At 35.3% G+C, this 22,319-nt stretch overlaps 1 protein-coding gene across 8 annotated transcripts in view; it reads right to left on the reverse strand.

Moving 5' to 3' along the window:
- The window catches only part of SCFD1 (sec1 family domain containing 1), a 134,814-nt gene that overhangs the window by 63,788 nt on the left and 48,707 nt on the right, over positions 1–22,319 (reverse strand). For all 8 annotated transcript variants that reach the window (XR_009539674.1, XR_009539670.1, XR_009539672.1 and 5 more), the window contains exons 11-14: positions 13,268–13,407; positions 10,443–10,533; positions 9,426–9,499; positions 8,656–8,737 (exon numbers count right to left, since the gene is read on the reverse strand). Coding sequence is in view for 1 of the 8 variants with exons in the window: in XM_060144189.1 (XP_060000172.1) it covers positions 8,656–8,737; positions 9,426–9,499; positions 10,443–10,533; positions 13,268–13,407 (387 nt within the window). In the remaining 7 variants the exon portion in view is untranslated. The remainder of the gene's footprint in view (positions 1–8,655; positions 8,738–9,425; positions 9,500–10,442; positions 10,534–13,267; positions 13,408–22,319) is intronic.

The raw sequence follows: 22,319 nt of genomic DNA on the forward strand, positions 1-22,319 counted from the left end.
TGTTCATATTTTTCAGCCAACAATCATAATCTGAGGATGCTACGTTTGATAATAAAATATTTGTGAAGTGTAAAGCACTCTATAAGGCACTGTAGTAAAAACACGTTCATTTACATAGTATCTTAAAATACATGTTTTTTAAAGGTACTCTAGTACTCACATAATCAGGGTATAAATATTTTCACTCGATTAAAATAAGAACCATCTACAGAACTGTACATTGTAGGTGATCGATAAGTATAGAGAAAAGAAAGCAAAAATGGCAGTATCAGAAGGAGTCAGGTAAAAGAATGCAAAATTCTTTAAGGCATTTCTTTAAATGAAACATTTCTTGACTTTACTTGATAAACTGAACCAGACTGAAACTGAATAACAATGATAAATGGTATGGTAAAGAGATAACAAGACAAAATACAAAAAGTTCCAGGTTTGAGTTCCAACTCTGCCATTAACTAGGGAACATTTAACCTTTTCTTTTCTTATTTCCTTCACTGATTAAATGAAGAATATTTCACAAAACATGTTCTGCAGAATGCTAGTTCTCAGAGTTGGTTATAAGAAATAATCCCTAGAGGTGTTCCAAAGTCAACGGAGTTTGAGAAATATTGGCTAAATAAGTTTTTAAAATGCATATATTGGGCTTCCCTGGTGGCGCAGTGGTTAAGAATCCACCTGCCAATGCAGGGGACACCGGCTTAAGCCCTGGTCTGGGAAGATCCTACGTGCCGTGGAGCAACTAAGCCCACGTGCCATAACTACTGAGCCTGTGCTCTAGAGCCCGTGAGCCACAACTACTGAAGTCCGCGCGTCTAGAGCCCATGCTGCGCAACAAGAGAAGCCACCACAATAAGAAGCCCATGCTATGCAATGAAGAGTAGCCCCCGCTTGCCACAACTAGAGAAAGCTCGCGTGCAGCAACGAAGACCCAATGCAACCAAAAATAAATAAATTTTAAAAAACAAAATAAAATGTGTATATTATACTGCATTATGAATCTCCAAGAGGGGGATACAGTAAATTTTATTTTTAACCTTATTTCACCAAGGAAGAAACCTCACTAATTTGTGGAATCTACTAAAAACTCTGTCCCACGGTTCCTTCTATCTTGAAAATCCTAGTTCCACAGGAGGTTCGTGAAGGACTTTGGAAAGTGGGTGCTACAGGACTGAGGAATTATAAGGGCTATGTTTGATTTTTTACTTTCTACTTTGATTTGTATATCCCTGGTGCTCATGAATTATTCTCTATTCTGCTAGTCTATGTGTTGTCATTGTAAGTGACCTCAAATTCTGTAGAACAAGTCAAGGTATAAATAAATAAATAAAATGTGAGAAATCTATTTAAAAAAGTAAGGAATGCATCTGTCCTCTCCTTTTATTTTAAACATTTGACTGTTCATCTCAACTCTGCTTCTACTCTCTGCATTTAACCTACCGCATATTCCTATAAGGGAAAAGTCTGTAAAAAACTCCCAGGTTTACCCACTCACAAATTATGTAGCATATTCTGTTTCTTAATATTCTATGGCACTTAAAACACAATGCCAAAAATCCACATTACCAAAATTAGTCTTTGGCTTTCTCAATGACTTAATTAAAATCTGTTTTCTTATCTGTAAAAGACCTGAAATAGATGACCACTAAGCCTTGTTTGAATTTTTCACTTTTATTGAGGTATAATGACATACAATACACAGAATCTGTTAAGTTTTAATATATGTATATACCCATGAAACCATGAACACAATCCAAACACTGAACATATCATTCATCACCCAAGGAAATTTTCTCAATGTACTTCTTTCCTTTTGGCCCTCCAACACAATTCTCTATGTCCTGCTTTCTGTCACTATAGATTAGCTTGCATTTTAATGAATTTTATGTAAATGCAATTATAGATTACGTATTTTTTTTGTGTGTGTGGCTTCTTTCACTCAGTGTAATTACTCTGAGATTCATCGATTCATCTTTCACTCAGTGCAATTACTATGAGATTCATCCAATAATACATACTGTATGTATTAATAGTACCTTACTTTTAATTGTAGAATATCCCATTGTATAGATATACCATAATTTGTTCATTCAATTCACCTGTTGATAGACATTTGGGTTGTTTCCAGTTTTGGGCTATGACAAAGAGCTGCTATAAATATTCATGTACAATGAACGTATATGCTTTCATTTGTCTTCAGTAAACACCTAAGAGTAGAATGGCTGGAGCATATAATGGGTTTGTGTTTAACATTTTAAGGAACAGAGATACTGTTTTCCAAAGTGGGTGTACCATTTTACATTCCTACCAGCAATATATGAGAGTTCTAGTTCTTCTGCATCCTTGCCAGATGTTGGCAGGATCAATATTTTAAATTTTAGACATTTTAATAGATGTATAGAGGTATCTCACTATGGTTTTAGTTGTATTTTTCTAATGATTGTTGACACTGAACTTATTTGTCACCCGTGTATCTTTTTTAGTCAAATCTTTATTCAAATCTTTTACCCTTTTAAAAATTGGGTTGTTCATTTTCCTTTTATTTTTTTTTATTTTTTTTTTTGCGGTACGCGGGCCTCTCACTGTTGTGGCCTCTCCCGTTGTGGAGCACAGGCTCCGGACACACAGGCTCAGCAGCCATGGCTCATGGGCCCAGCCGCTCCGCGGCATGTGGGATCTTCCCGGACCAGGGCATGAACCCGTGTCCCCTGCATCGGCAGGTGGACTCTCAACCACTGTGCCACCAGGGAAGCCCCCTTTATTGAGTTTTGAGAAGTCTTTATTTCTATGAATTTAACGTTTACGAATCTGAGTAAACTGAGTCCTGCTAAATGACAATGCTTCATCTTCATGAAAACAGATGGCAGAAAAGTGAGAGCAAAAAGCTAGGAAAAGGTAATTTCATACTTTGTTTTTTGAGGATGTGGAAGTAGCCTCCAGAAATTCATAGTGAGTAAGAAACTGAAGGATATTTCACTCATTCAAGAGCTGTCTTTGGTCATACTTGGAGTAAAGAAAACTTTAAGTTCTTATAGTGACTAATAATAATTGGGATGAAAAGAGGTAGAAGATAGTGACAGTATGTCCATTGGGGACTTCCTGCTACAAGATATATTTTTCCCTGCTTTGAAGAACAGACACCAAGGTCATATGAACATTCACTTGGTATGTGTACTGGACAAGAGATCATTTAAAAGAGATCAGTCAAAATCCAGCCAGAGAAATGTTCTGATTTATACTACAGTAAAATTTCTTCCCTACTGTGATCAGGAGAGTAGTGATCAGTTAATCAAAGTCAGTTAATGTAAAGAATAAAAAGGACCTGTGTTGTATATAAACATTTTAAACACTACCTTTTAACTTAAGGTCTAAAATGTATAATTGTCTGTCAATCTTGACGTAGATCCAAGACCTTTCCCTTGAGTACCGAGGTGCACTGACTGAAATTTTTTTCTTTCTTGCATAATGCATACCTATAAGGGATCACCTACAACTTCTAGTTTGTTTCTTTGAAGTGAAATAAAAAAATTTATAAACATTTACAAAGCAATTTTAGTGTTTTTCAAGATTTTCTAATGTCTTACAGGTTTTCTGTGTTTTTTTTTTTACCTGCTACTAAGTTAAGCAATAATTAAATCACCATCTTCATTGAGTCTAAGGCATGTAACTTAGTTTTATAGAAACAATCCTCTTTTCCTACTCATACCATTGACATAAACAGATTGGAATCAAATACAAATAACTTTTTGGTAAGCAAAAAATTCAACTTACAAACATACTAGCTGTCAAATGTCAGCATGTCAATAATGTGGCCAGCAACCACTGTTTTACCAAGGGAATAAAGGGCATCAGCTAATTTGATGTGTTGACTAGTGAAGATCAGTTCAGTTTCTACTTTATTTTGAAAGCTTATTTTCCCCTAAGAAAGATACTGAAGTTGAACCAAAGAAAAATTAGTCCCCTGAAGGAGGGGCTCCAGTTAAAAGCTAGCATCGCTAGCAAGGGCTAAACCTTGTTCAGAGTGTAGACCTAAGGCAGTACATGTTTGCTTGACCAGATTATGTGTTTAGATCTAATTCAGTACCTCTTAACTTTCTCCACAAGAGGAACAAAAATTAAGATTCAGCACCAATGAAGCCTTGATCCACAACAGCTTATTAACAGCTAATTCTTTGCTGGCTACCTTAGGAAGGAGCATTCAGATGTAAGAGCATTAGGGGAAAGAGCATATAATGCCATTTCTCTCTCATCTACTGTGACTTACAGCTAGGTAACTTTTCCTTTTCTTAGGTTTCTGAAGCTAGAGAGTAATTAATTCAGTGTGATTATGCAGGTGAGACAACAATAATTAAAATAAATTAAAATTTGTCTACAAATTATTTAAGTAATCTCAGAATCCATTCTGTAATAACCAGCAAGTGGGGGAAAATCTTATTTGTATTAGAAATGAAAAAATTGCTAAAGAGGTTGCAAAAGATAAGGTTTACTTTAAACAAATGAGGATTCAACAATTTAATCTATTAGACCAATGTTAACTACCCAAGCCACTAAAATCCTTAGAATATCAATACATTTACATGATAATATTTGCCAAACTTGTTACAAACTGCTGTGCTCCTTCTATCTTTCCACTGAAACATCAACTACTGGATAACTGCCAGGACTTCTCTTCTAGTATTCTGCTTCAGAAAACCATCTAAAGAAATGTAAGAAGCAGCTATAATCTAAACACCCCAAAAGAATATGCAAAATTGCAATAAAGACAAATACCAAGAGAAGTGTTCTGAGATCTCTGCATTAAAAGTCATAATATTCTTGCTAATAATAAGTATTTACTACTCAGGTGAATAAATGTTTACAAAGAAGTAAATAAAGCTCAGGTGGTCAACAAATTCTAATGAAAAGATAAGAGATGATGGGGGGGTGGGATGAATTGGGAGATTGGGATTGACATATATACACTATTGATACTATGTATAAAATAGATAACTAATGAGAACATACTGTATAGCACAGGGAACTTTACTCAATGCTCTGTAGTGACCTAAATGGGAAGGAAAACCAAAAAAGAGGGGATATATGTATACATATGACTGATTCACTTTGCTGTACAGCAAGAAACTAACACAACATTGTTAAGCAACTATACTCCAATAAAAATTAAAAATAAAAAAAAGAGATAATGGAGAAAAATACTTCTTTAATTATTATTAACATTATATAGCCAGGGGCAGATGGCGTAACATAATAATGGCACAAATAAACATGCCACTTAAAAGTAAATATTTTAAAACTGGAAATTTAATAATTATGAAAAACCGTTAAGAAAAAATTTTATAACTAGAAGTAATGAGAAAAAATGGAAACAATAGCATTTATGTGCTAGTTTTGTCAAGGGAGAATAACTTAAGAAAGATGGTTAACATTAAAACAGGACTCTTCACAGAAGACATCCCAATTTTTCTATACTAATAAAATTTCTTTTTTATTATTATTATTTATTTATTTAATTTTTGGCTGCATTGGGTCTTTTGTTGCTGCCCGCGGGCTTTTCTCCAGTTGCAGTGAGCGGGGGCTACTCTTTGTTGTGGTGCGCAGGCTTCTCACTGGGTGGCTTCTCTTGTTGCACAGCATGGGATCTAGGCGTGCGGGCTCAGTAGCTGTGGCTCACGGGCTCTAGAGAGCAGGGTCAGTAGTTGTGGCGCATGAGTTTAGTTGCTCCACGGCATGTGGGATCTTCCCGGACCAGGGCTCGAACCTGTGTCCCCTGCATTGGCAGGCGGATTCCTAACCACTGCGCCACGAGGGAAGCCCTAATAGAATTTCTTATATCAGAATAACTCAGAGTATGTGGCTTATTAAATACAACTATAATTTATATGTAAATATTTAAAATAAATATGCTCCTTTATCTATGATTTAAAAAAAACTTCTACTATTAATTGGGTTTCCTAGAATGATCCAATGAGGAATACTGTGTTCTATACATGACATTATTTTCCCTCTGCAAGTGAATGACCTTATATATAATGTCCTTTATAGTTTCTTTATATCAGATCCTACTAGGAATATGGTGTCTTCCTTGAGTTACAGCACAAAAATTATTCCAAAATATGTAGATTTTATATACAAGTATTTAACACCCTGAATGACAAATTAGTTTCTTAGCATAAGATGCTCTGCCACACAATTAGCAGCCCTGGAAGAAACAAGTTCCTTTATAAAGAGAGCCAAGCAACCAGGTCTTAAAGCAGAATTTTTGGGTCAGGCATGGTGGCTTATTAAAGTATCTCAGACAGACGGCATCTATTAGGACAAAGTGATTCTCAAAAACTCATATACAATCATAAATAAGCATTTAATTTATGCCTTAAATTTTGCCTTAAAAAACACCGTTTTTCACCTAGTCATGTATAATAGCCATCTTCCAGTTCTCCACTTACTTCCAGAACTCACCCATCCCTCACACAGCTCAGACCATTCTCTTGTTAAAACATAAATCAGATCATGGCATTAACCTCTTCATACTTAAATCCCTATTTCTCTTGACCCCATAGTCTATCACTCTTTCTCTCCTCACTATAAGTACATTAGACTTCTTCTAGGTCTTCCAAAGCAATTTGTTCCTGCCTTAAGGCCTTTGCAGCACATATTAGTCCCTCTGCCTGGAATACGTGGCCCTGAAATTTTCACTAACTGGCTCCTTCGTGTGATTTGGGTCTCAATTAAAACATCACCTTATCAAAGGTGATTTCCTTTGATGGTGATTTCACTTACTCTAGAACAGCCCTCTGAGCCAGTGTCTATCATATCACATCACCCTAATTTGGTGTTTTCATATCACCTAAATGCCTGACGTTATCCTGTTTTCTAATTTGCTTACTTTGTTTGTTGTCGCTACTATATTAGCTCCAAGAGAACAAAGAACTTGTCTGTCCTGTTTATTACAGAATCTCTAGGGCCCAGCACAACACCTACAGAGCCACTTAACATAATTGAGTAAGTAAATTACTTTAACCAGAATTTTCTCAAACCATAAGCTCTAGTCTCTGACCTAGAGTATATTCATATAAATTTGGGGCAGGATACTGTTTGTAAAGTTTTATGAATAAGATGAAACTGTGCACTTTCCATTGGTATGATAATTAGTTACTTTGGGTTACACAATTCAGTCTGGAAGTAGAAGCTAAGCTTGGCACTTTCCTGGTTTTACAACTGTGAGAACTGAAGTCAGAAAGTAAAATGTAAGTATTAATAAACATTTAATAATGAAAAAAATTAATGAAAAAACTATATGTCAAAAAAATCCACGGAACAGTTTAAATCTCAAGGTACATACAGGACTATTAACAACTGTCATAAACAGCATGTAATCAAGAAACATTTGTTTAATGGATCATAAGATCTTGATTACATAAGTATAGTTCAGTAGATGTAAAGCAGAACCTATATTTTGTTTTAATGCAATACATTTTTGTTTAACTTTTTATATTAGATTCACAGTCTTCATATTTAGCCTTGTAAGCAAAGCCTTTACTTTCCTAGTGAAGTAAATTCTCAATATAGCTCTTTGTTGCATTTTACCGGTTATATGTATTATCTCCACAGGAGACAATGATCTCAGGTAAAAAAATTTGATCAGCATTTTCCCACTTTACAGAGATGCAACATATGGAAGTGAAAATATCAGCAGCAGAAATCATCTATAGACTGCTCAATTATGTTTCTATTCCTGTAGGTACATGAAAATAGCAAGCATCACTATCAAGATGTGGGGGAAAAAAAAATCGGGCTGTCAGCTTAACAGAAATTATGCAGGTTTAAATTCTATGCTGTACAATGTCCATTATCTATCTATAGTAGCTCCTTTCTAATGATCTAAGGCTTTTTAAATCATTAAGAAAGAAAAATGTTTAATCCCCTTTTCCATAAATCCAAGTTGTTATCAATACTTTGGACAGGAAGCAAGCATATTCAGCTTTTTTACATTGCTTTTTCAAATGTATCATCTCAAATGGAAAGTAGGGGTCAGTAATAGCCACATTCTAGTATATCATCAATCTGTCACTGGAATTCAGTTCCATGTCCAGAGAATAAATGACAGTAGAATACTGAAGAATGGATTAAGTCCAGCTGATACAGAGTTACCATGAATGAAGTAATGAGAAAAAAGAACTATGATAACAACATACAGAATATCCAATACATTTGTTTCAAAATCACAGTATAGCAGGTAACAGTAAGAAGCAATAATGCTAACAGACTAATCTAAAACTAAAAAGATCAGAACCAAGTTACATAATGAAGTGATGTTATTAATAGATATTTTAGATAGTACTATAGTAAAAGGGATGTCTAAATCTGTATTACTGATGTTTAGATACAGGTCTACTATTAACAAAGTAATACAATAAAACGTAATAAAAATATCACAGATGCTAACTTCTCTTTACTGAACATGTAACCTTGGACAAATCACTAATCTTCCTGGATGGGTTTCCTCATTTGCAAAAATGAAGGTAATAATGCTGCCTTCAATAATTATATCTCTTAACATTACAGTGAGGGCTCAACAAGACAATGAATATGAAAGAATCTTACAAAGTCTAAAACCCTACAAAAATAGTAGCTATATTGTGGGGAAGGAAAAGCTAAATTTACCTTTATATGTTCTAAAACAGCAGTGGCAACATTTGTATGGAGATCAATAAGTCTTTTTTTTTCAAGGAGTTCTGGCAAAGAACTACAAGTATCAAAAAATTGAAAATTAACCATTAAATTCTCTAAGGAAATGACATAAATTTTAATAAAACACACACCTGGTTGCTTCCTCTGAGGATACTTGGAACAGTAAAACAGGGACAAAATTACATGTTAAACTATCAACTGAACTTAATCTCCAGGCTTGAACACATACAGTATTTACCACTTTAATACAGTTGAAATGCTTCTTATTTTAAAATAACCTGCCTCCCAAATATCATTATTCTACCATTTAACTTTCTGATTCCAAAATTTGGAGGTTTAGAATAAAATCAGATTAATGTGAAATTTCTAAAACACAAAACTCTCTCTCCTTGATGGCATTTAAAGTATGAAAAAGATACCGCTTAAACTTTAGCTAATAAAGTAATAGCAGCAATGATAAAATTAACAATAACTCACCTTACTTTATCAGCGATACTATCTCAGTGGCAAAATTACCCCCATTATACAATTCTAACTAGTAAAAGGAACAAATGATCTGCTATATGAAAAGGAGGGAACTTAAATCAGCTTGAACATATTAAAAACACAATTTAGTTCTTTAGTCTAAAGGTATATGCTATTACTATTATTTCCTATCATGAAAAATATTAATCAATTTTTTAACCTCCAAAATAAATTCTTATCAACAGAAAGATTTCAAAGAGGATAAACTGCCTACTTACCTAACGGCTGATGTTAACTTAGCAGTATTGTCAGACAGCATACTTATGGCTCCTTCATCTTCCCCTTCTAGTCCCTGGAAGGAAAAAACGGTCCCAGTAACTACTCAGAAATCCCAAGCCCAAGCATGAAAATCAATATATTCCTAAGATCACTGATAAACAGTATGATTCTGGTCACCCAGGATAATAATTCTTCCCTTCTAAGGAGCAAGCATCTGCATTTTTGACAGTTATAGAAAAGTTCTAGTCACCACCAATCTAATGAATGGTTGGATGACTAAAAAAAGGACCAGCTGGCATTTTCAGATAAAGAAATAGGCCCAGAGACTTCCCTGGTGGCACAGTGGTTAAGAATCCACCTGCCTATGCAGGGGACACGGGTTCAAGCCCTGGTCCAGGAAGATCCCACATGCCGCGGAGCAACTAAGCCCATGCGCCACAACTACTAAGCCTGCGCTCTAGAGCCCGCGAGCCACAACTACTGAACCCACGTGCCATGACTACTGAAGCCCATGCGCCTAGAGCCCGTGTTCCATAACAAGAGAAGCCACCACAATGAGAAGCCCGTGCGCCGCAACAGAGTAGTCCCTGCTCGCCATAACTAGAGAAAGCCCATGCACAGCCAAAAATAAATAAATTTATTAAAAAAAAGAAAAGAGAAGTAGGCCCAGAGACTTGCCACAGGTCACACAGTAATTAACAGTACAGCTGAAATTTGAAGCTAGATCAAAAATATAGTAAAATGAGCAGCACCGGAACATATATCTCTAAAATATACTCACATTATATATTTTTTCAAATCATAAATTCATATTACTTTTTTAAAGAGTCCACTCTTCTCCTTAGAACTTAGATTTCTTTTTAAAAAAGATCTTTTATGTAAGTTGGGAATATATTTTTTTGTTATTAAAGCAATGAATGGCCTTGAATTTTTGTAAGGAAAAAAAGTTAACCTCTTTCCCCCTCCAGATGTCCTTCTGCTTCCCTATATTTCCAAGAAAGTAAACAGAATCTTACCATAATGCTTTTAAGTCGTTTAACCTCATCTTCCTGTGCTCTGTAAGACTCTAGTTCTTGTTGAACTGATTCTGCAACTTCTGGGAATGGACTGAAACAGTATTGCACAAGAGGAACTATAAGTATGAGATTAGAAGATTGATTTTTGTGTGAATTTTGAAATATATACAATGAGGATTTATTATTATTTCAAATGTATTCATTTAAATTTGAATGTATATTATATATAACACAGGCAGAAAACATTTAGGATAAATACTACTATATATCCTTGTGATATCTATTTACATTGTAAATACTATTTCTTTAAAATGCATAATACTTATATATATAAACAAATTTAAATTTTATTTCTATTCTTTTCATTAACTGTATCATTTTCTCTTCACCTATACATTATTAGAAAAAATAAAAAGACATTTAAGTGACTGAAAAACGAAGTAAGAGAAACCACAGTATATCAAACATCAATTAAATATTACCAGGCAAATTAACATATAGTGTCAAAGGGTCCATGTAACTACAAAGATGTACTAAAAAATATTACATGCTGTGAAAAAAACTGTAACTGTGAAAAAAATCTTTTAATTCTGTAAATTCAATATCTAGACCACCATTGGTAAAAATAGAACATGGGCCCAGTTTTTGTTTGTTTGTTTTGTTTTTATTAATTTTTACTGGAGTATAGTTGCTTTACAATGTTGTGTTAGTTTCTGCTGCATAATAAAGTGAATCAGCTATATGTATACATATATCCCCATATCCCTTCCCTCTTGCATCTCCCTCCCACCCTCCCTATCCCACCCCTCTAGGTGGTCACAAAGCACCGAGCTGATCTCCCTGTGCTATAACATGAGTATTTTTCATCTACAGCCTTAGGGGAGGCCAGCTTCTTCTCCTTTAAGAAAGAAAGGGTCACGTCCCCCTTCCTCCACGCTGACACTTGATAACACTTCACTAATGATCAGCACAGAAATGACAAAAGCTCCTGAAAGGATTTTGAGAAACACAGTCCAGTTTTACATGACAACTGCAGGCCCTAACGGAGGTCCAGCAGAGTCTATGTTGTCAGAAAACAGCAGTGAGCAGGTAAAATGTGCTGGTTGAACTAAATGATCCTTAAAATCTCTAGTGTCTTTAGGTCTCAGGGCTAACAGACGATAATAACTGCTCATATTTATTGAGTGCTGACTGTATGACAAACACTATGCTAAGAATCTGTCTCTATTGTCTCATTTAATTCTGACCACAGTCTTGGTGGGGTACATATACACTACTGCCAGCTAAGACCAGGGACTTTAGAATCTGCCAGAACTGGTTTTTATACCTGGTTTTACCAATGAAAGCTGGATGATTTGGGGCAAGTTACTTTACATTATGTCAATCTTCACAACAACCTGAAATAGGACAATAGGTAGAAGTATCATCCCACATTTCACTGATGAGGAAAATGAAGCTCAGAGAGATTTAAGTAGCTTATTTAACTCTATGCTGTCTCCCAGCATCTGTGCCCACATTGCTATTGTAGCATGACATTCAGAGTGAGGGCTATTCCTACCTAACAAACAAAAAATTAAAGTTCTTACTATTCAACTGACCTCTTAAGTTGTTCCTAAACATATGGTCTAAATAAAATATTCAAAATTTCCATATATGAATAAAGAAATTGTTTTCTTAAGCTTTTGTTTTTCTATTAGGGAATGTGAAATTTAAAATTAACTTTAAAATATCCTGCATCCTCTATAAATAATGTAAATTCTTATACTTTACCATTCTAAAAGGAAATGTAGACTATATATAGGATTCCAAAGAGAAGAAAATAATTTAAAATACCCAAAATTGCATTAGTTAGAGAGAGAAAGATAGTGACTTTTCATTGCAGAGAAACTACAATTCTTTGTTATAGCAATGTGATTTTCCAGTGTTTAAAAAAAAAGGTTATAAATAAAAAAAGATAAAGCATACAAAAAAACCAATTGTATTGAACCAAGTCTATATCCTACTTCTCTTTAAACATAAATGAGACCAAAAATAACAGCCATATCAGGGAGATATACATATATATATACAGACAGATAGATACAGTAACTGTTGAAATAGTCCAGATTACAATAAATAACATTGTATTTCCATAATTGTTGATGAGCAACATTCTTTTTCTCTCAGAGGAATGATTTTTTTGTTTGTTTTTTAGAATGATTCCTCTAGCCATAATGACCACTAGATAACTTTTATAGCAGTTACTAAGCTCATGAAGTACCTCAACTTTAAGGGGTCATAGCAACACATGGATCTGTATATCTACCTATAATAAATCACATGGCAAATTGTTAAAATTTTTTTACCTATTATTTCTAATGTACTTTGAATAAATCTTGTTTTCAGGCTTAGGTATTTTCTCCACAGGTATCTAAAATTGGGTTTGTATGAAGGCAAACATGGAACAAAAAAGGAAAATCACACTTTCATGTTTCCCTATCACAAAAACCAATTTTAATGAAAGGTAGAAATGGTGCTGCAGAGGGTCAATGGGGATAGAAATGAAATTGAGAAAGACTATCTGTAAAATCTATAAAATCATATGGTGTGAACTTATTGAAAAGGGAAGTGGCTCCCACAAAACAACTAACAAAAGCAACATAAGAACTAGGAAATTAAACAATAAAGACAGAGCTCCATAGACTATTTAATTACAGGTCTTATTCATGGTGTAGATGAACCACTGTGACCTGTTTTGGCTTTTTTTTTATAAACCCATTAAGTCATATGACATCTGCATATCTTTTTAGGGGGTGAATCTTTTACTTATTGTTTTTCTTATTTACCTTCCTTTATGTTTCTGCCAAAATTTATCAACTGGAGTTAAATCATAAGACTTCTTGTTTTTTCTCTTTGGTCTAGCACCAGCTGGGGAATTCTCCACTCCTGAAGACTCTTCCAAATTAACTCTGTTCAAGTGGAAATCCTAGGAAAAAGTAATTCTGTTTTAAATAACAGTTTTCTGAATTTAAGAACATTGCCTACAATAAGAAATATAACACAGATTCTTACTGCCTTTTCTACTATTTCCAAGGACAAAATACAGATCTGAAACTAAGACCTCCTTCCAATGTTTCGTTACATAAAGGTACCTTTAATTGTTTATGTATTTTAATTTAGTAGTAGATACATATGATTACAATTTCAGAAAGCCCATAAAACCATGTTTAGGTTCTTGTGTATCCTTCTAGAAAAATATTTTTGTATATGTCAGCAAACATATCCTTTAAATTTTAAAGAATGGGATTACATTATACATACTTTGTACTTTAATCTTCTCATTTAATAATGTATCAATATTTTGAGCTCTTCCTGTATTTGAATATGCATATCTACCTCATTTTTATCATGTCTACATAGTAGACAAATATTTGGCTACATTTATTTGACCACGTCTCTTGATGCTTAATTGTTTCCAGTAACAAACATAACCTTAAATGTAATTTTTAAACTCTTAGAGAGTCTTAACAGTCTGACCTGTTACTTGATGGATTGCATTAAAAAAAAATTACAACAGAAGCTACAATAATAACAGCACTCCCTTTCAAATAAATGCTAAGAGCCAATTATACTAATAGCTGCTAAGCTTTTCTGCGTAGACATAATTTTACTCACGTGAGGCTTGATTTTTTTTGCCCTTTCCCAAAAAACAAACATACAAAAAAACAAAAGTGAGCTATCTTTTCTATTCTTTCTCCCTCCTTCTTGCATTAGACTTGTGGGTTCCTTTATGTAATAGCAGTATTTTATGGTTCAACTCTACTCTGAAGAATAGTGAGCTAGAGATAAAATATGGATATCAATAAGCAAATGAATGATGAGCAAAAGAAATTATATGGAGAAATTATCTAGCATGACTGTGATACAATCATCTTCGTTCAAAGATATAAGTTCTTAATGATTAAACTTCTAGGTCTTAGCAAATTAAATGTACCGAATATAATTTAATTTCCTCTTGACAGGAAAAGGTCATTAATACTGAGATTGGATCCTTAGACCATACCCTGTAACTTTCTCAAATAAATCCTTTACAATAGCTTACTTCCTTGTCATTTTCCCCCATGACATAAAAAAAAAGAGTGCAAAATATATAGATGTCTAACTGCCAGTAGAGTAACAAGCCTCTTGACAAAGAAGAGTGTACTATATTGTATTTCAACCTGTCAGTATTATGTCTTTCCTATGGGCTCCTTATATTATCATAGGATAAACATAACATAATATAACCCTATTTAATCCCTTTTCCCATCCCATACCTTAACCTCACCTTGGCACAGCAAATCATCCATATAGGAAGAAAGTACAATAAACAGGTGTTAACAGCTACATCTGAGAAGAACCTTTGTTTTTAAAAGTTATCTAACAAAACAAAGATACTGAAGAAAAGAAACATTTTTAAATAGTTAAGCTTTATTAACTAGAATTTCTAGTGAAGTACTATTTCCATGGTGATGACACACAGCTCATTCAAAACACAAGTAACTTGTTAGCAAAATTACTGCTCTAAAAATAGGACAGAATGTTAATACCTAAGTATTGATGGAATACTTAAAACACAAAATGATAAAGGAATCAAAGATGTTAAGAGTTTTCAGAAATAACATAATAGCGGCAAGAAACGTTCCCCTTGTTTGCACTAATAGCCAGGCAAATAAGGAAAAATAATTTCAGTCTTGAAAATTGGGAAATCAGAACATTCTGTGCTGTACTCAATCATGTTAAAGGAACTGAAGACATGGGTATAGAAGACAACAGAATTAGTTTTCACATGGTAAAGTCTAATCTATTTCCACTGATATTCACACTTTCCTGACTTAGAAAACTGGACAATGGTGTGCCAAATCACCAGATATAAGTAAATCCCACTGGGAAAACATGGGTAAGTCTTCAGCAGTCTTGTTTTCCTTCCATGAGTTAAAGCAGACCAGGGGAGGCAGACAGAGCTAATATTAACAAAGTTACATTTGGGTAATATAGGTTAACACCTATTTATGCAGAGCTAAGATTTATATTCACATGAGAAAAAAAGCCAAACAAAGTAAAAGTAACGTTTATTTTGGCAAGGAATTGCGCCAAATCTAATTAAGTCTCTAGATCGATCAGTTTACAGGAAATACTGGAAAAAGAGAAATAATGTCAAATTGTACCCCACAAAGATACAATCAACCAAATGCAGAAATGTCATATATCTTTAAGAAAACGAGTTCTTCTAAAATGTTTTTCTAATAACCTTTTAAAAGTATATATTAACTTGGAAATGACTTCCTTTTCTCTTCTTGAGTGGCAAGAACAAAATAAACTTTACTGAAGTCCTTATGTAATTAGTACAGATTCTGATTTAATATTTTAAATAATGAGAGTCAGTAGCAGAGGGCCAAAGGCACAAACAAGGGCACCTAAGATTCAAAAAAACAAAGGCCAACTAAAGGACAAGACACGGCAATGAAATAATGTCCACCCTTTGCCTAAAACTACTCATTGCAGTTGAACAATCAAATCCACAGCCCCTGCAACCAAGACGCGACAAAAAGGAATCACGACTTTCTAATTACTAATTTTGCTTCTTATATCCTGAGAAAACGAAAGGGACACTGCAAAGTTTTTCATCAGAAGAGTGTATCTGCCATGTTAAAGGACAACAATCACCTTTCTGACACACAGAGAGGCTGTGTGAATTTTCACAGCAGTTTCCAGGGCCTGATATATAAATATTATCAATGTTCTGGATTTTCAGGCAAAGATATTTAATATAAAAAGCAAGCTCCAATTTCAAGTTAAACTTGAAACTCCCATCTACAACTTTTACTCCATCTTGTGGAGGTGGAGGGTATAACTATTAAGAATTTTGAAAGCTCGGAAGAAACCTCAAAAGCTGCAGTTTTAACAATCAACAAAAAATGGCTTGCTTACAGTTGGTTATGATATCTCAGTTGTAGTTTTTTCACATCTAGAAAGTGTATTAAAATTAATGAACAGGATTAACTCAATATAAGCTGTATAGGTTGTTATAACCAATTTTCTCAGAGACTATTTTCACAAGACCTAAATATTTTAAAAATAATGTTACTGAGAAAAGACGGCTTAAAGGGTAATATGGAATCTGAGAACCTCGCCTAAGAAAGTTAACTAGAGATGTGCATTGCTCTATTATTTATAACAAAAAATAAAAAAAACAATAACCCAAATGTCCACAGGAATCCACTATTGTAACCTCCATGCAAGCAGGGATCATGTCTCCTTTGTTTACCTTGTATCCCAGTGACCAGCAGTGCCTGGTACAGCGGAGGCACTTAATAAATATTTGTTGAATTGAATTCCTTGGAAACACATGGTTTCCAACTTTTTATTCTGGGAAGTGAAGAAGATTAGAACAAAGCCCCCCAAACCCCTACCATATACTTTTACTGTCTTGTATTTTTAAAATAATATTTTAACTTCAAATAGTAGAAAATAAAAATTAGTATATCTCATAAGGATACAAGGTCAGTTGTAAAAACTCATTTCATATTCCTTATTATTCTCATTTCACTGTGCAATAGTAAAACCCTCAAAATCAGTATTAGCCTTGTCTAGTTTTGGGGAATGTCTGCCATAACCTGTGTTTCCCAATTTCTCTTCTGACAATGGGGACTCAGCATATTCCTTTACACTGCAATTACCTGTACACACATCTTATCGCCTGCACTCAAAGCATCATGTACTTTAATTTCCTCTAGGAACTCTTCAAGTTTAGGAATTAGAAAGGATCCCGGTATCTCGATGTGCTATATGGCCTCCACACACCACTGGCAGGAGTGAAGAGGTGACCCCTGATCTGTATGCTCTTACTAAGACCCTTGCTCCCACCCAACAGGCAGGGACCCACCAACCAAATCTAATTTGAGACTATCAAAACTAACTCATCATGCCACCCCTTTTCAGATTCCATCTCTCTTTCTTACTGGATTCCTGAAACCATTCTGCCTACCCTCTGGAACTCGTACTCAGCAAAATCTCCTATTCTGAACATCTACTCTCAACTTCCACTGAACACTTTCTTGCTCTAGTTGAACACCAACTGGCTATCTCCTGTAGCCTTCTCAGACCACAACCTCTTTTTTTTTTTTTTTTTTACACACATCTCAAACCACTGGACCCAGGATTGGGCTAGGTGTCTTCCTTGTTACTCCCAGACTCTTCACTTGTCCTCTTCCCTAAAACAACTCCAGCTTTGAAACTCCCATCATCAGCCTATAACTGTAATTCTTAATCAGAGACAATTTTACCCCTCTCTACCCCATGGGAATATTTGACAATGAAGACATTTTGGTTGTCCAGAACTAAGGGTTGCTACTGGTATCTAGAGAGTAGAGGTCAGGGATGCTGCTAAACATCCTACAATACACAGGACAGCCCCCTACAGCAAAGAATTATCAGGCCCAAAATGTCAATAATGCCAAGGTTGAGAAATCCTGGTCTGTAGTCATCCTGGTCACTAATGCCTCATACAGACCTGCAGGACACTCTTATCTCCACAACCAACTCTTCTCTTTTGATCATTCCCCAATAGGGAATACACAAACATGCTGTACTTTCTCTCATTTAAAAATCTTTTTTTGATTTCACATCCCCTTCCAGCAGTCACCCCTTATCTCAGCTCTCCTATACAGCAAAACTCTTTCAAGGTTTGTCTATATTCTCTCACCTATGCCACTTCTTCCAATCTATACCTACTTCAGTGTTTAACCCCTATACTACAGAAGCCACTTTTTTTAACATCTTTATTAGAGTACAATTGCTTTACAATGGTGTGTCAGTTTCTGCTTTATAACAAAGTGAATCAATTATACATATACATATGCCCCCATATCTCTTCCCTGTTGCATCTCCCTCTCTCCCACTCTCCCTATCCCACCCCTCCAGGTGGTCACAAAGCACGGAGCTGATCTCCCTGTGCTATGCGGCTGCTTCCCACTAGCTATCTATTTTACGTTTGGTAGTGTATATGTGTCCATGCCACTGTCTCACTTTGTCCCAGCTTACCCTTCCCCCTCCCCATATCCTCAAGTCCATTCTCTAGTAGGTCTGCGTCTTTATTCCCATACTGCCCCTCGGTTCTTCTGACCATTTTTTCTTTTTTTTTTTTAGATTCCATATATATGTTAGCCTACGGTATTTGTTTTTCTCTTTCTGACTTACTTCACTCTGTATGACAGTCTCTAGGTCCATCCACCTCACAACAAATAACTCAGTTTTGTTCCTTTTTCTACTGAGTAATATTCCATTGTATATATGTGCCACATCTTCTTTACCCATTCATATGTTGATGGACACTTAGGTTGCTTCCATGTCCTAGCTATGGCAAATAGAGCTGCAACAAACATTTTGGTACATGACACTTTTATTTATTTATTTATTTATTAACATCTTTATTAGAGTATAATTGCTTTACAATGGTGTGTCAGTTTCTGCTTTATAACAAAGTGAATCAGTTATACATATGTCCCCAAATCTCTTCCCTCTTACATCTCCCTCCCACCCTCCCTATCCCACCCCTCTAGGTGGTCACAAAGCACTGAGCTGATCTCCCTGTGCTATGCGGCTGCTTCCCACTAGCTATCTATTTTACGTTTGGAAGTGAATATATGGCCACGCCACTCTCTCACTTTGTCACAGCTTACCCTTCCTCCTCCCCATATCCTCTTGTCTATTCTCTAGTAGGTCTGCATCTTTATTCCCATCTTGCCCCTAGGTTCTTCTGACCCTTTTTTTTTTTTTTTAGATTCCATATATATATGTGTTAGCACATGGTATTTGTTTTTGTCTTTCTGACTTACTCTGTATGACAGTCTCTAGGTCCATCCACCTCACTACAAATAACTCAGTTTCGTTCCTTTTTATGGCTGAGTAATATTCCATTATATATATATGCCACATCTTCTTTATCCATTCATCTGCTGATGGACACTTAGGCTGCTTCCATGTCCTGGCTATTGTAATAGAGCTGCAATGAACATTTTGGTACATGACTCTTTCTGAATTATGGTTTTCTCAGGGTATATGCCCAATAGTGGGATTGCTGGGTCCTATGGTAGTTCCATATTTAGTTTTTTAAGGAACCTCCAACTGTTCTCCATAGTGGCTGTATCAATTTACATTCCCACAAACAGTGCAAGAGGGTTCCCTTTTCTCCACACCCTCTCCAGCATTTATTGTTTGTAGATTTTTTCATGATGGCCATTCTGACCGGTGTGAGATAATATCTCATTGTAGTTTTGATTTGCATTTCTCTAATGATTAATGATTTTGAGCATTCTTTCATGTGTTTGCTGGCAATCCGTATATCTTCTTTGGAGAAATGTCTATTTAGGTCTTCTACCCATTTTTGGATTGGGTTGTTTGTTTTTTTGATATTGAGCTGCATGACTTGCTTGTATGTTTTGGAAATTAATCCTTTGTCAGTTGCTTCATTTGCAAATATTTTCTCCCATTCTGAGGGCTGTCTTTTCGGCTTGTTTATGGTTTCCTTTACTGTGCAAAAGCTTTAAAGTTTCATTAGGTCCCATTTGTTTATTTTTGTTTTTATTTCCATTTCTCTAGGAGGTGGGTCAAAAAGGATCTTGCTGTGATTTATGTCATAGAGTGTTCTGCCTATGTTTTCCTCTAAGAGTTTGATGGTGCCTGGTCTTACATTTAGGTTTTTAATCCATTTTGAGTTTATTTTTGTGTATGGTGTTAGGGAGGGTTCTAATTTCATTCTTTTACATGTAGCTGTCCAGTTTTCCCAGCACCACTTATTGAAGAGGCTGTCTTTTCTCCACTGTATATTCTTGCCTCCTTTATCAAAGATAAGGTGACCATATGTGCGTGGGTTTATCTCTGTGCTTTCTATCCTGTTCCATTGATCTATATTTCTGTTTTTGTGCCAGTACCATACTGTCCTGATTACTGTAGCTTTGTAGTATAGACTGAAGTCAGGGAGCCTGAGTCCTCCAGCTCCATTTTTCGTTCTCAAGATTGCTTTGGCTATTCGGGGTCTTTTGTGTTTCCATACAAATTGTGAAATTTTTTGTTCTAGTTCTGTGAAAATTGCCAGTGGTAGTTTGACAGGGATTGCATTGAATCTGTAGATTGCTTTGGGTAGTAGAGTCATTTTCACAATGTTGATTCTTCCAACCCAAGAACGTGGTATATCTCTCTATCTATTTGTATCATCTTTAATTTCTTTCATCAGTGTCTCATAGTTTTCTGCATACAGGTCTTTTGTCACCTTAGGGGGGTTTATTCCTAGATATTTTATTCTTTTTGTTGCAACGGTAAATGGGAGTGTTTTCTTAATTTCACTTTCAGATTTTTCATCATTAGTGTGTAGGAATGCAAGAGTTTTCTGTGCATTAATTTTGTATCCTGCTACTTTACCAAATTCATTGATTAGCTCTAGCAGTTTTCTGGTAGCATCTTTAGGATTCTCTATGTATAGTATCATGTCATCTGCAAATAGTGACAGCTTTACTTCTTCTTTTCCAATTTGGATTGCTTTTATTTCTTTTTCTTCTCTGATTGCTACGGCTAAAACTTCCAAAACTATGTTGAATAATAGTGGTGAGAGTGGGCAGCCTTGGCTTGTTCCTCATCTTAGTGGAATTGGTTTCAGTTTTTCACCATTGAGGACGATGTTGGCTGTGGGTTTGTCATATATGGCCTTTATTATGTTAAGGAAAGTTCCCTCTATGCCTACTTTCTGGAGGGTTTTTATCATAAATAGGTGTTGAATTTTGTCGAAAGCATTCTCTGCATCTATTGAGATGATAATATGATTTTTCTCTTTCAATTTGTTAATATGGTGTATCCCGTTGATTGATTTGCGTATATCGAAGAATCCTTGCATTCCTGGGATAAACCCCACTTGATCATGGTGTATGATCCTTTTAATGTGCAGTTGGATTCTGTTTGCTAGTATTTTGTTGAGGATTTTTGCTTCTATGTTCATCAGTGATATTGGCCTGTAGTTTTCTTTCTTTGTGACATCTTTGTCTGGTTTTGGTATCGGAGTGATCAGAATCCACTCTTACGAAATTCACTAATAACCGTGACACTGCCACATGCAGTGGTGACTTCTTAGTCCTCAGCATTTGTACAAGTTAATTACTGCCTCCTGTTTGAAACATTTAATTCACTGGCTTCCAAAACAACACAGATCTAGTTCTCATACCTCACTGGCTGCTACTTCCTATATTATATTGTTCATTCCTACTCACTACCTCAATATCTAAATGGTGAAATTCCTCAGAGATCAGTTCTCAGACCTCTTCTCTCTTCTATCTATACTCACTCCCTTGGTGATCTCATCTTACCTCTTGGCTTTAAATACCATCTATATATGAACTACTTCTAAATTTATTTCTCTAGACTAGATGTTTCTCCTTAACTCCAGGCTCATATATCTAACTATCTAATGATATCTATACTTGAATATATTAATGGGCATCTCACATTTAACACGTCCAAAACTCAACCTCTGGTTTTCCCCCGAAAACTGCTTCTCCCACGTCTTTCCCATCTCAATAAAGAACATCCGTCCATTTGCAAAGGCCAAAACTTTGGAGTCTTCTTTGGCTTCTCTCTCTTACATCTCACATCCAATTCATCAGTCAATCCTATACCCTACATTCAATAGATTATCACAACCCTCACCATTTCCATCCTGGTGTAAAACACCATCATCTCTTGCTAAGATAACTGCAACTCCTAACTGGTCTCCTTGACTCTTCCTATGCCCCCAAAGAGTCTTTTTCAATACAGTAGCTAGGATGATACTCTTAAAATGTGTATCAGATGTCATTCCTTTACTCAAAACTA

The sequence above is a fragment of the Lagenorhynchus albirostris genome, chromosome 1, assembly GCF_949774975.1.
Source record: "Lagenorhynchus albirostris chromosome 1, mLagAlb1.1, whole genome shotgun sequence".
Classification (NCBI taxonomy): Eukaryota; Metazoa; Chordata; class Mammalia; order Artiodactyla; family Delphinidae; genus Lagenorhynchus; species Lagenorhynchus albirostris.